The sequence below is a fragment of the Sardina pilchardus genome, chromosome 3 (assembly GCF_963854185.1).
Source record: "Sardina pilchardus chromosome 3, fSarPil1.1, whole genome shotgun sequence".
Taxonomy (NCBI): domain Eukaryota; kingdom Metazoa; phylum Chordata; class Actinopteri; order Clupeiformes; family Clupeidae; genus Sardina; species Sardina pilchardus.
Genome location: NC_084996.1, coordinates 21,890,424 through 21,904,100, shown reverse-complemented (window position 1 = coordinate 21,904,100; position 13,677 = coordinate 21,890,424). Strand labels below are relative to the sequence as shown.

The following is a 13,677-nucleotide window of genomic DNA, read 5'->3' as shown; positions in this document are numbered from 1 at the left end:
CTTAACATGGTGGTGCAATAGGACCTCATTATGTTGGGCTGCAGGTTACAAATCCCACTTCAGTGCACCCTTTAAAAACACCATCATCTCTGGTAATCCCATCTAAATTAGTCCCCCGAGTTCCCATTATGTGTGGTGATTGTGTCCCCCCCCCCCCCATGTGTGGTGGTTTGTGGCCATTGCTCTGAAGCATCTCAGACTTTGAAAGTGGCACAGTATTTAGACACCCAGTCCCCCCCCCACATGTCTGTGCACCAGCATGCATTTCACCCTTGTACAAACGTCACACTGCAACATGGTCCAGCTTTCGTCCAGATTTAATGTATATAAAAAACACCATGCTCCGTACATGATTTTTTTATACTCAACAAGTGCTTTAGTCGCTACAAGGACAGTAAGAGGAGAGACACATGACCCAAGTCTACAGCAATATACGATGGAGAGAGAAAGTCATTTGTGCAAGGCAAGGTCATGGGCCACAAGGGCGGATTGAAGGTCGGGTTTACTCGTAGATGTGCTCCAGAGCAGCAAGCTTCCAGGACACAAGCTCCTCTGGCTTGAACCACAGGCTGATCTCCTTATTGGCGCTCTCAACTGAGTCACTGCCGTGGATGATGTTCCTGAGAAGAACGCAGAGAGTCAGCACGTTAGTTCCACCATGAGAGCGATGTGATGAGGCCCACATGGCCTTGAATACCATCACTGGGGATGCCTAGTCAAAATCCTTCAATGCACTTAGTAATCTAATCGGGTGCTAAGTAGCACCACTTGTCTGCACACATTCCCTTGTAAGGCTTAGAGTTCAGACACAAGCCATGTCCTCATAAAAAAAAAAACTATTTTAGGATGTCTCAAGACCAATTAACCTTGTAAAAGGCCATGAGTAGGAATCTAGATATGCATAAAACCATATTTGTAAGAATCTAGATAAAACGGTAAGCATTAGGACTACTAACAAACACAGAAAGTGTTGAAACATTAAGTCCTTCGAAGTTGATGCCATCTTAAAAGCTTGATCACTTGACAAGACCATTAATAGCACATTTTAAACATAGTGAGCCAAAGTGTTTACAACCAGATAAGTGACTTACAACTTATCTGGTTGTAACAAAAAAAACATAAAAAATAAAGCCAAATGACTGCCCCAGTTTGAAATTGACACCTGACTATTAAAGATCAAGGGGGTAGGCCTCAGCCTGGATAAATACCCCAGCGGCAAACAGGTCATGGAACGGGTACCCACCTGCCAACCTGGATGCAGAGGTCTCCGCGGATGGTGCCAGGCTTGGAGTCGGCGGGGTTGGTCTCACCCAGCATCACTCTGCCAGTTTTCACGGCACTCAGGCCCTCCCACACCTGGCAGACACAGTCGGTAACCATTTCACGTTTCAGGCTAGGATTACACAAACTGATGTCATCTCTTTCAGATTAAACACCAAAAAGGGCCATTTCGGTCTAATACACCTACAAGTCCCAAGATCTGAAAGATTTTATCTATTGGTACATTAGCCATAGAAATGGATTACATCCAGCTTTTAATTAGAAAAATTAGACATTTGCAGTGAATTGCATTTTAACCTTGCATACAAAATTCTGGTGTGCAAGGCCGAGCATTTCAGGCAAACTGCCCGTTTGGCAAATGAAGAGGACCCTTTGATTGCTCACCATAGCGCACACAGGTGCGGAGCCCATGTACTTGCAGAGTCCGGCGTAGAAAGGCTTGTCCTTCAGGTCAATGTAGTGCTCCTTCAGGAGGGAGTCAGGGGCCTGCAGCAGCAGCAGAAAAAATACCGCTTCATATGCAAGACACACGCACAGTGTAATTCCACACCACCCACTGACTGATGAGTTAGACGCATGGACCCCACTTGAACAGACATTTTAAGGATCAAATTTAAACCATTCCATTTGAATGGCAATATGCTACTGAGAGAGCTAAAGCCACCCTGGCCGAATCCTTTGTCCCACTATGGGCTCATCTGAAAGACCAGAAGGAGGAGATGGCCCCTGCATAACAGATTGAACCACAACATTCCCTTACCAACATGAACTTCATGGCCACCAGTTTGAAGCCCTTCTGCTCGAAACGCTTGATGATCTCGCCCATCAGGCCCCTCAGAACGCCATCGGGCTTGACAGCAATGAAGGTACGTTCGTCAGTCATGATGCTGCACAAAGGAGAAGCGAAATGGTCATTAAAGCAGTACAAGGCTGCAGGTCTCTGCAAATCTTGCAGGGGAGCCGGTGATTGCAATTGAACGTAGACAAGAGCATCCACGGTCATCGGAAAGAAGTCTCTAAATAGGGGATGCCATGAAGTGCACACATACAGTTCATTCATTGCCATATTAAACGGCAGCCTTCACGGAAAGTATGCCATTAGCTATTCTTATCTTACATTGTGAGCGTCCTTGGCCTGCTCACCACCTGCGATTAATTTCAGGCTGGTGGCCGACCTCACGCATGATCTGGTCCTTTGTGTCGATTTCCCCAGTGAAAGTGAGTCAGAGACTTTGCTAAACGCCTGATGTAACCAACGTTAAGAAAGTGGAGTCCAAAGGACCATTAAAAGCACATTATCGAGATAACCGAGATCTGGGTCACCAATTACTTTTAATATTTAAAGTGGTTGTGCTGCAGAGACAGAACACACACAGTGCATCAGGTCACAACAAAAATCAAAAATCACGATGGTACCGCACCCTGTGCAGACCAATTTGGACAACTGACAAGATTATCCGAGATAGCATTAAGCTGAGCATCAGGATTTGCGCTCAACAGCAGTGGATTTGGGTTATGCATTAACGAATAAACTGCGAGCTGTAATGCTGAAGTCCGTCTAATGGCATCTCTTCAAAATGAAACTCCGTACAAGACCATTCACGTTACCGACCATTGTTAAAATGGCAGCCATGTTTGAAGCTACTGCCACATGGCTTCCCGAAGTTAGTTAACGTTAGCAAAGGCGGTCTACCAAGACTCAAGTAGGCTACAAGATTAAATCGTGTGGATGTCCAGGATCAAATTACTCATTATACCTTAAGTAAATCCTAGCAGCAGTTGATGGGCTTATAGGGACGCAGTAGCCATAAGCCAGTTTGCTTGCAGCTAATGTAAATTCGCCTACTCAGACAAGAAAGGAAAAGTGTAACACCGGCAAATCGCAACACCCGGTAACGTTACACAGCCTGGAGAGGCTACAACCTAATGTTGCATCAAAACTCCAAAGATGATGGTCCACCACTTTAGTAGCACTAACATGTTCATGCTTAGCACGTCTGGTAATTGAACTTTACTTCAGAAACGTCAACTCCACGTTGACATAAGGTGTCAATAATTAAATTGTCGGAAACGCTATAGGTTAAAGCTAGTGCCGAATTGACATGTTGGAGTCACTGTTAAAACACAATATAGAACACTTCGGCTTAAATAAGATAGTTGCAAACAATAAATGAAAAGTAATGTCAACTGCATACCTTAAGGATCCAACGGAGCTGTCAGGAGTCACTGAGAGATCAAGAGTACAAATGTGTCCGAGACAGGAAGGATGGTTGGGAAGCCTTTTATACAGCGAGGGGTGGGCCTCTGCGAAAATGACTGACGTGTGGGCTGTGGCAGCTTCCAGTCCTCCATGTTCTGGATCTTACCAATGACCGTACATTTTGAGGAGCCTGCGTTTGTGCATTGAGCAGGCACTGATATTTCCACTGCGACACAGGAGTATTATGTAATTTGTTGGATGATCATTGGACGTGTAACTGTGTAATCTTATACTGCAAGGATGACATTAAATAAAAGAAAACGTTGCATTGACTGACTTATCTTTTTTTTTAATTGATACTGGATGAGAGCAATTTATTTTTTACCCAATATTGCCATCTAGTGGCAGTGGCACGATATTGTAGTTTCAAAATTCTTAGTATTTCCGGGTTCACAGGTCATACAACCGGAAACTCTGAATACCCCATGTGGTAAACAGTGCGAGCAGTTCGAATGGTGAAGTTGAGTTCATCTCCTCTGAAAACCATTCTGTACATTTGATAATAACACGAACCTTTATGTAGAGTCATGGTAATCTAGAACATCAGAACAGTGACAGTTGTCTCAATCCTACAACGGTTTTCAAACATCAAGCTTGTAAGCATAGGCTAGTAAGCTAGCTAACTCTTGAGTTCTTTTACATCATGGCAACACTCTTGCCTCACATCAGAAAAGGCAGGAAAAGAGGCCCAGACCCGGTAGTGGACTTGGACGAAGAAGCAAATAAAAGAGAAAAGAACGTTCAATTGCTGAGAGTCCTGGGCGAGCAAGATGCATCCGTCAAACTGCTGGAGGATCTCGTCTTTGGTACAGAGGACGAGCTGGTGGAAAGATTGGAGGTAAGTCGACTCGATAGATAACTCGATAAATTAGTCAACAAAGTTTTCGTTCAAGGTGGAAGTCTTTGAGGTCTATTTGAAGTGATGTTGGTTCATTGTGAATGTTTATGTTGTAACTGGTGTTACATGACGCCTGAGCTCCCAGCTGCACACTGTAGTCTAGTTAATGGCTGTAATTAGTTTACTGTTCCTGTTACAAATGCTTAATGTTAGGGTTAATGCTGTGTTGACTTACAAGTTCAGTTAAATATCTCCAGATGTAGTCAGATTACCATGATCTCTGACGTGTGTGTGTGTGTGTGTGTGTGTGTGTGTGTGTGTGTGTGTGTGTGTGTGTCTGTTTGTGTGTGTCTGTTTGTGTGTGTGTGTGTGTGTGTGTGTGTGTGTGTGTGTGTGTGTGTGTGCAACCATTCCCTCCTAGCATGAAGCAGGTGACATGAGGGGTAGCTTACTGGACGAGGAGGATTCCAGCGATGATGAGACTGAAAACGAATCAAGGCTTCAGGTCCCGGCAGCGAAGAAAGCTGTGTGGGAGGATGACGATGATGAAGTTGCGGAAGAGTACGTTTATTTGAGACATAGAGATTCAATACGGTAGACCTCTGGTTTATTCTCTGTCTTGAAACTGGCACACATGGTTCCCTCTCTGATGTCTCTCTGTTAGAATGCTTAATTTCTTATGTTGTTTATGTGTCATTTGTTTTCAGTTAAAGGCTGTTGGCTGGTCTGTCAGATCCCTGAGTGTCAGTTATTTTCAGAATCAGAACTTGATTGAAAGTGTTTCTCAGCTCCAAGGCAGCTGACTAAACTTTTAAAAAGCTGGCTGGGATTCTGGCATGTTGTTCACGCCTTGAGAGACACGGACGCACCGGATCGTTGATCTGATTGGTTGAAGGACTATCCAAGCGTACAGAGTCATTTGAACGATGCCCATTGATCACGCCACATGTGCAGTAGAAACAAAGTGCAGCCTTCTCATACTAATGTTCAATCTTAAAAGATTGAGCTTAGTATGGTGATAGCCAGACTACAGTTGCATTTTCTGTCAAGCCTCTGATGGCCATAACAGTGCAAAAAAGTCCCTTCCTGTTCATACAACTGTGGCTCAGCACAGGTGAATAGTCTGGTTGTTCCTTTTGAAGGGTGGACATGGCTCACCGGTTCCGCACGGACTTCACCAAAGGCAGCGCAGAGGCCAGAATGACCAAACAGAAGCTACAACAGCGGCTAAAAGAACAGTAAGTGCTGTTGTTTACCATATTTTTCTGAGAATAAGTGTATGTGCACATTGTAGTTCTAACAAGAGATTTCTGGACTTCTTTTCCAGTTGTAATAATGCCTGCTGTGTTTAATGCATTCCAGGTTCCAAAAGTCTATGGGTGGAGCCCCCTCCTGGGCAGAGACGGAAGTGAGGAAGAAGAAAAAGAAAGGTAAATGGAACCCAGACAATGCCTGCCTGGCTGACACCAGACCCATTCTAAATCTCAACCCAGCTCAATGTTCATTAGAATTCTTTGAAGTGTTATGTGCTTTCATGTCTACTATTTTATCACGTTTCCTGTTTTCCTCATTTAGAGGAGGAAGAGGAAGATGAGGACGACGAAGACAATTTGATGCGCAAGACGGGCAACTTTGTGGGGACGTCTGAAAGTCTCCCCAAGGGAATTATAAGGGTAAGATAAAAAAAAAAAAATGTGTGCATCTACCCTTCTTTCTCTCTGCTGATTTACACTCTCTGACAATTGAACTGACAGACATGTCAATGATTAGGTATTCAGTGGGCGTAGCTTAGGAAAAAAATGGCAGATGAACTTCGCTTTCCATACTTAAGATATCATCTAATCAGATTTTCCTCAGTGGTTAGAATGAGATCTTAGACATTTCTTGAATATGAAACAAGATGGAGTTGCATGATGAATGTTAGATTTGATCCAAATAATAATATGGTCGATGGCTGTGTTGATATCCAGGCTGTCCCTCTAAATGTGCTTTATCATTTTGTCTCAGATCAAGAAGTGCCTGAAGGCCAACAATGACCGACCTGCAGATGACCGCTTGACCACTGTCCAGTTTCACCCCTCAGCTCAGGTTATCATGACCGCAGGATTGGACCATTCCATCTCTCTCTTTCAGGTGAGAATTGAAGGTTGATGTGTTGAAGTTTGTGAATTGAAGTCTTTATTAGCACTACCACTCTGCTGCCAGCCCAGTACCACTAATACCGCTTTCACACTTGTAAGTTCATTTCACATCATTCGTGATTTGAGTTTTAATAACTTGCAGAGAGAGGCGTGCTCAAACTCCAAAAAATATCTTTGCTTCTTCGGGTGCCAAAAAACAAATGCATTTCGGCGTGTAACACTGAGGACGGCTTGACGCCGAAACGCTTTTGTTTAGGCATGGTGCAATAATTAAGAAGTAAAAAGAATGAACTAGTGAGTACGGTTCTTTTGCACATTATTTTTAATAACTTGTCATTACCTGTGGCTCCAGGTGGACGGTAAGACCAACCCAAAGATCCAGAGCATCCACCTGGAGAGGTTTCCGGTGAACAAGGCCTGCTTCAGCGCCAACGGAGAGCAGGTGATTGCCACGGGCATGAGGAACAAGCTCTTCTACATCTACGACATGATGGAGGGCAAGATCATCCCCGTCCCCACCGTCAGAGGTGAGGCTCTCAGACGAGCACACGAAACAACGCTGGCTGCTGCCACACTTGTAGTCCATGTGTAGCCCTCTGATTCCTGGAGCCTTTCTTTTTCTCTGAGAACATAATGGTCATCGTGTGCAGACTAATATAATGTGTTTTCTGTCTGTCTGTCTGTCTGTGTGTGTGTGTCTCTGTCTGTCTCTCTCTCTCTCTCTCTGTGTGTGTGTGTGTGTGTGTGTGTGTGTGTGTGTGTGTGTGTGTGTGTGTGTGTGTGTGTGTGTGTGTGTGTGTGTGTGTGTGTCTCCCTCTCTCTGTCTGTCTGTCTCTCTCTCTCTCTCTCTCTCTCTCTCTCTCTCTCTCTCTCTCTCACAGGGTTGACTGAACAGAGGGTGAAGGAGTTTGAGGTTTCTCCTGAGGGGGACTATCTCCTCCTCACCGGCTCCTCAGGATATCTCCACCTCATGACCATGAAGGTGAGCTGGTAGACTGTGCTTATGGGTGGAGATTTATTACAAACCTGTAGATCTTAGCAAAGTCTTTGGTCTTATATTATCTGTCCAGACATTGACTGGCATTGACATTGGCATTGACATTGACAGTATAATCATTGCAAAATGTTTTGTAGTTTTAGTAGGTCAAAGTGAGTTGGTGTATTTGAGTAATTCTTTTCAGGGCTTGATGCGTAGAGGCGGACATCCCAGGTTTAGAAAGTAAAAGTCCTGCCAAGTATTTGATCCAGCCATGTAATAAACCAGGTCATCCTAATTAGCAGCCAGGTAGATCAGATAGTTAGTCATATCACCTGTGTTGAGTACACAGGTAGACAGAATATATGGCAGGACTTTTACTTTCTGGAACCGGAATGTGCACTCTCTGTTGATATTTGGGCTACTGCCACTTTTGAAAAGTGACCGTTAAAGCGTCGGCCTGGTTTCAGACTAAGGAGGTCATCAGGAGCATGAAGGTCAGTGGGAACGTGTGTGGGACGGCCTTCTCCGCAGACGGCAGCAAGATCTTCTCCATGTCTGGTCAGTGCTACTGCTACACACCGACTCATGTCACGTTTCCTTTAAAATTGAACAGCCCTCGTTTGGCCTGAACCCGCAGGGTCATGAAGAGGCTTTATATTTACTAAAGCTTTGTCTTTATATTTATTAAATCTTTGTCTTTTAATGAAGACAGATTGCAATGCATACTGTAGATATTTTTTATCTTAAGTCAAGTCCTTAATGATTATGTTATGAAGTGTAAAGGTTTCTTTACCTCTGTACGGCTATAAGACATCATGGGCCTCTGTTGGATGTTGTTATGGAGTACTTGGTTCTGTTTGAGTCAGAGTGTAAGATATTCTTACCTTTTTGTGTTGTTATTTGTTAATTGATTGAATGGCATTGAGCTGTAAGCTTACAAGTTTACATTCAGTACTGTGAGCCACATGTTTACATTAAATGTGTTCGATGTGACCTCAAGCGTCCAGTGTTGTTGATGCATGTGTATTTGTGTGTGCGCGTGCGTGTGTGTGTGTGTGTGTGTTGATCCTGCAGAGGAGGGCGAGGTGTTCATCTGGGACGTGAGGAGCAGTAAGTGCCTGAGCCGTTTCCCTGACGAGGGCTGCGTGAGGGGCACCTCCATCGCCCTCTCACCTGACGGACACTACCTGGCCTGCGGGTAGGTGCTCATCAAAGTGGTTTCACTCTCACATCACAATCATACTCTCTCTCTCTCACACACACACACACACACACACACACACACACACACACACACACACACACTCATAATCACACTCACTCTCACTCTCTCACTCTCTCACACACACGCTCACACTCACACTCTCTTCTCTCTCACACACACGCTCACACTCACACTCATAATCTCACACACATACTCTCTCTCTCACACACACACACACACACACACACACACACTCACACTCTCTTTCTCACCTGACGGGCAGTGCCTGGCTTGCGGGTAGGTTCTTATCGAGTCGTCTCTCACACACACACACACACACACACACACACACTCACTCACAATCATACTCTGTCACGCACACACACGCACACACACTCACACTCACACTCATGCTCACATTCACACACACACTCTCACTCACACTCTCACTCTCTCACACTCTTATTCTCTCTCTCTCTCTCACACACACACTCACACTCTCTCTCTCACACACACACACACCCACGCACGCACACACACACACACACACACACACACACACACACACACACACACACACACACACACACACACTCTCACTCTCACTCTCACTCTCACTCACACTCACACTCACACTCACACTCACACTCACACTCACACTCACACTCACACTCACACTCACACTCACAGACACAGACACACACACACACATGTGACTGTTGTGGCGGTGTGTGTGCACAGGTCCCAGTCTGGCGTGGTGAACGTGTACTCCCAGCAGGCGTGTGTGCGGGAGGCGGAGCCTAAGCCCCTGAAGGCCGTCATGAACCTGGTGACGGCCGCCACCGCGCTGCGCTTCAACCCCACCTCCGAGATCCTCGCCATCGCATCCCGCGCCGACGACGAGGCCAACCGACTGGTACGCACCGCACACTGCACCCAAGCAGGCCCACACGGTGGGGGGGGGAGAGAGAAAGAGAGAGAGAGACAAGGAAAGGAAAGGAAAGGAAGATATGGACAGAGAGAGAGACGAGAAGAAGAGAGCTAGAGACAGACAGAGAGAGAGAGAGACAGGAACAAGGACAGAAAGACAGGATCAAGGAAAAGTGGCAATGAAATCAGATTCTCTTAACAGCAAAAAGATGGTTGGACTGAAATCCAACGGGAGAGAGGGAGAGAGAGAGAGAGAGAGAGAGACTAGGTGGAGCTAAGTGGAACAGTAGATAGCTCTCATGGTGTGATTAATTATAGAGCTGATGTCCTGTCAGAGGAAGTGCTTCACTGAGACCTGGAGATGAGCTGCAGTGTGAGAAGTTGCACTTCATCACCATCTCATGAATAATTAGTTCACCTGGAGGACATTGTTTTCCCCCTAACCTGACAAAACCCCAAACTTCACTACGCTCAAACACACAGTTCAGGAAAGTGTGTGTGCGTGTGTGTGTCGTGACGTGACTGCTGCAGCACATCCCGATTTTCATTTTCGCATCTCGTGGCCATTTGAGCTGTTCATGAAACTCCAAGTTGCTCCATAGCTGTCTGCAACACGTCTGTTGTGCACAGGCCTGAGAGAGAGAGAGAGAGAGAGAGAGAGAGAGAGAGAGAGAGGTAGATACTGTGGAGAGAGAGAGAGAGAGAGATACTGTGGAGAGAGAGAGAGAGAGATACTGTGGAGAGAGAGAGAGATACTGTAGAGAGAGAGAGAGAGAGATGGATACTGTGGAGAGAGAGAGAGATGCCAATAAAGCTATTTGAATTTGAATTTGAGTGAGACCGAGAATCACTTTTTCGGTTACGTGTGAAATGATGTACACACATTCACATGTTCAGCACACAGATACAAATAAAATAGCAGGTAGTACCAAGCACTGACAGTGGGCTAGCATGATTGTTGCTGGTTTGATTGGCATTGAGCTCAGTGAGCATCAAACAAGCTAATAGGCTAACTGAAAAAAACACCATGCCAATATATATGGTGAAAATTGGATTATTGCGTAATTGGTTTGCAATTGAATGAATGCAATTTACAAGATCTAAGGTCTAAGTTTTTTGAATGTATCACATCTATCACATCTGGTTTAGCCAGTTCCATTGATCTTCGAGGAAGCTAATTGTTGCTGCAAATGCACAACGCTTCAGGGTGAAGGGTTAAGGCTATAGTCACGTGTGTGGTGTAGCCTGCCTGTTATTTAGATGGTGAAGGGTTAAGGCTGACTGTGGCTGCTGCTGCTGTTGCTGCTACTGCTAATACTCCTTCATTCTCCTCTGGTCGTGTCGGTTTTCCAGGTCCATCTTCCCAGTTTGACGGTTTTCTCCAACTTCCCCGTGTTCCGGCGGAAGACCATCTACCGCACGCACTGTCTGGACTTCTCCCCCAACAGCGGGTTCTACTCCGTGGCCAACAACAAGGGCGACGCCCTGCTCTTCAGGTGGGCTAACGCTAACGCTAACGCCGCCCCTCCCCTCAGCTGTCAGTCAGGGCCATAGTGTTACACATGAAAAGAGAAAGAATATCCACTAAAGTACACACTAATATACTCCAAGGGTAATTAAATACAAACATTTTAGCTCACTAGAGATTTGTTTTCTTCTTTGCCCAGTTGCAGACATGCTTAAAGGTTGCAAATGTCCATGCTAGTAAAAACTGTCCATTTTAATGTTCATCCTAGGCAACTGTTCTAGTGTAGAATGTACTAAAGATGCTGTTAATGGTTCTATTATGGTTTCTCTAATGGTTCTATCATATTGGCCAGGGCCTGGGAATACAGTATGAGTGCTTATACATAAGATGGAAGTCACTTTACACTGTACAGTCTGTTCAGAATCATGAGACATTTGTGATGGAACCGACCAGAGCCATATAAAGAGAGAGTTGCGACAACTCCATTGACGCTAACGTTCCATATTTTCTCAACAATAGTTCCCGGAAGTTAGGATCGAACACAAATAGCGTTCTCATTAACAGACAGTACAAGACGGTTATTCTAACGCAGTCAATCGCTTCCGGGAACTATTTTGAACTATTTGAAGTTACACGAACCACGTCACAGACGGAATTTTCTGTACCCGGGTTGTCGCAACTCTCTCTTTATATGGCTCTGGAACCGACCAGCCATTTTGAAATATGGACATTCTGGAATGGAATTCTGGGTATTGTAGTTTATTTTGCCCACTCTATTTTGAATTCTCCTCAGTATTTATTGACTTGTATCTTTTCCCTCTCCGCATTTTCCAGGTTACTGCACTATAAGGACTTCTGAAGACTTAACTCGGGCCCAGAGATGTCGAGTCGGTCTTCACATTGTGTTGTTTGAGAGAGAGTTGTTTGGTCTTGACTGTTTTGGTCTAACCATCTCCATGGGCAAGAGAGTTGCGCCACCATTTGCCCTACAAGAGACTATTTCTTACTTTATTACAGTGCTCAATAGGTTGTGTTAAATATCCAGTGGATATTTATTGACTTGATGTTTTCGGAGAATATCAATGCAAACTTCACCTTTAGTTATGGGAGATGATGTGTTGATGATGTGCATGAGGCATCGCATTAGCCCTAGTTGTGGTTCCTCAGATAATCATGTAGAAATGTGTTCATTTTACATTATTGTCAAAATGCTCTTTGTAAAAAAACATTTCCCAAACAAACTGTTCAGTATGTCTTGAGTCTCCAAAACAACCGATGCATTATGAAGAGTGTCTGGATCGGTTTTGTTTGTTTTCTGGTTTCGATTTCTTGTGCTTTAGCAGTTTGGATAGAAGTCAGACTAATTTTATCAGCACAATAACTTGTAGGCTGTAAAAGGCAGATTTACATGTAGTGGCCAAAAGGATGTTGGCCACTAGATGGCGCTGGTTAGTCTACCTTCAACCATCTTGGTTATTTCTTAGACATCTTTAAATGGTGAGATAGAATCCCACCTGATTATATAGCTCTATGACAAGGCAGCCATTGATCTTGACAAGGTTGTCTGTAAGGAATAATTATGATTAGAAGTGTATCATAATGACAACATAAGTGTGTACAGTAATTTCCTGTGTATAAGCCACATTGTGTATAAGCCGCAGGACAGTGTTTTATGCAAGTTAATAGGGACAAAACCATATTGACACCTAACTGTCCCTGTGTATTAACCTCATAGCTGAAGAATTTTTACAAAATCAATGTATAAATGGCGGCTAATGGGGAAATTACAGTAAGATGGTTGTGGAGGCCGAGGCTGGTCTCTATAATGAGCTTTTCTCTCCTGGCTCATGTCCCAGGCAGCGCTCCGTAGCCGTGCTCCGCTGGAATATAGTGGCCATGGTGTTGTCATCACATCCACTAATGAGCAGTTCTGTCCCCACAGACCTGTCACAGTGGCAAACGAGAGCTTCAGGAAAACAAGGAGTTAGACTTTGTTTTGGCCTCTGTGTGAGAGGCCTGTCAGATGCATCTATCAGCAGGTACGAGGCCTTCTCATACTCCCTCATTAAGGGCAGGAAGTAACAGGCTGGTGGGAGACACGATCAAGGCTCTGAGCTCTCCATCAGGCCAGGGAAGGAATCAGGCGCAGAGTCCTTCATAGGGCTTTCACATGTATCAGATGAGGTGAATTAGAAGAAGATCCATGGTATTTCCTGTTATCAGATGCCCTTTTAGATTTAAGTATGAATGTACAAACCTCTTCAATTTAACACTGAATAACAGGTGGATTATGTTTAAAACATTCATGAAGGTGCACTCATGATGTTACTTTCAACATTGAACATCTGAAATGTTGCCGCTTGTTTTCTCCATGTCATGTCATGCTTAGTTTGCGCATTTTAGTTGCTTTTGTCACCATCCTGAATTGCTGTGTCATGTCTGGGCTTTGTAGTACTCTGGTGATGCATTAGTTGTGTAAGGAGAGGGATTCTTTTAAAGGTTTACAGTAATTAGCGAGCTGTGAATGGGTGGGGTCGGATGTCAGTTGTCTCACATATAGGCCAAATACCTGACGA

General features: G+C 44.6%; 2 protein-coding genes across 2 annotated transcripts; one reads left to right on the top strand and one right to left on the bottom strand.

The window, feature by feature from the left end:
- Nucleotides 1-299: 299 nt before the first annotated feature.
- LOC134077055 (nucleoside diphosphate kinase A 2-like) lies at nucleotides 300-3,631 on the bottom strand. The gene is made up of 5 exons (XM_062532427.1): nucleotides 3,477-3,631; nucleotides 2,042-2,168; nucleotides 1,666-1,767; nucleotides 1,244-1,356; nucleotides 300-620 (listed from the first exon to the last, which is right to left on the bottom strand). The coding sequence occupies exons 2-5, from the start codon at nucleotides 2,162-2,164 to the stop codon at nucleotides 503-505; spliced, it is 456 nt and encodes a 151-aa protein (XP_062388411.1). The 5' UTR covers nucleotides 2,165-2,168; nucleotides 3,477-3,631; the 3' UTR covers nucleotides 300-502.
- A 328-nt stretch (nucleotides 3,632-3,959) lies between these two features.
- On the top strand, nucleotides 3,960-12,377 carry utp18 (UTP18 small subunit processome component). Its single transcript, XM_062532425.1, has 13 exons — nucleotides 3,960-4,379; nucleotides 4,801-4,940; nucleotides 5,522-5,617; nucleotides 5,742-5,809; nucleotides 5,955-6,052; nucleotides 6,387-6,512; nucleotides 6,873-7,047; nucleotides 7,402-7,502; nucleotides 7,967-8,057; nucleotides 8,574-8,697; nucleotides 9,445-9,619; nucleotides 10,987-11,129; nucleotides 11,936-12,377. Exons 1-13 carry the CDS (start codon nucleotides 4,185-4,187, stop codon nucleotides 11,958-11,960), a joined length of 1,557 nt encoding a protein of 518 aa, XP_062388409.1. The 5' UTR covers nucleotides 3,960-4,184; the 3' UTR covers nucleotides 11,961-12,377.
- The last annotated feature ends 1,300 nt before the right edge of the window (nucleotides 12,378-13,677 follow it).

Bases quoted from the DNA above. Each gene is read 5' to 3' on its own strand.
- LOC134077055 (XM_062532427.1), bottom strand. From the start codon at position 2,164: ATGACTGACGAACGTACCTTCATTGCTGTCAAGCCCGATGGCGTTCTG. The intron at 1,768-2,041 runs GTAAGGGAATGT...CTGCTGCTGCAG, and splicing joins TGGCCATGAAGTTCATGTTG to GCCCCTGACTCCCTCCTGAA. The intron at 621-1,243 runs GTGGGTACCCGT...CGTTCTTCTCAG, and splicing joins CTCTGCATCCAGGTTGGCAG to GAACATCATCCACGGCAGTG.
- utp18 (XM_062532425.1), top strand. From the start codon at position 4,185: ATGGCAACACTCTTGCCTCACATCAGAAAAGGCAGGAAAAGAGGCCCA. The intron at 4,941-5,521 runs GTACGTTTATTT...TTCCTTTTGAAG, and splicing joins GATGATGAAGTTGCGGAAGA to GGTGGACATGGCTCACCGGT. The intron at 5,618-5,741 runs GTAAGTGCTGTT...AATGCATTCCAG, and splicing joins CAACAGCGGCTAAAAGAACA to GTTCCAAAAGTCTATGGGTG.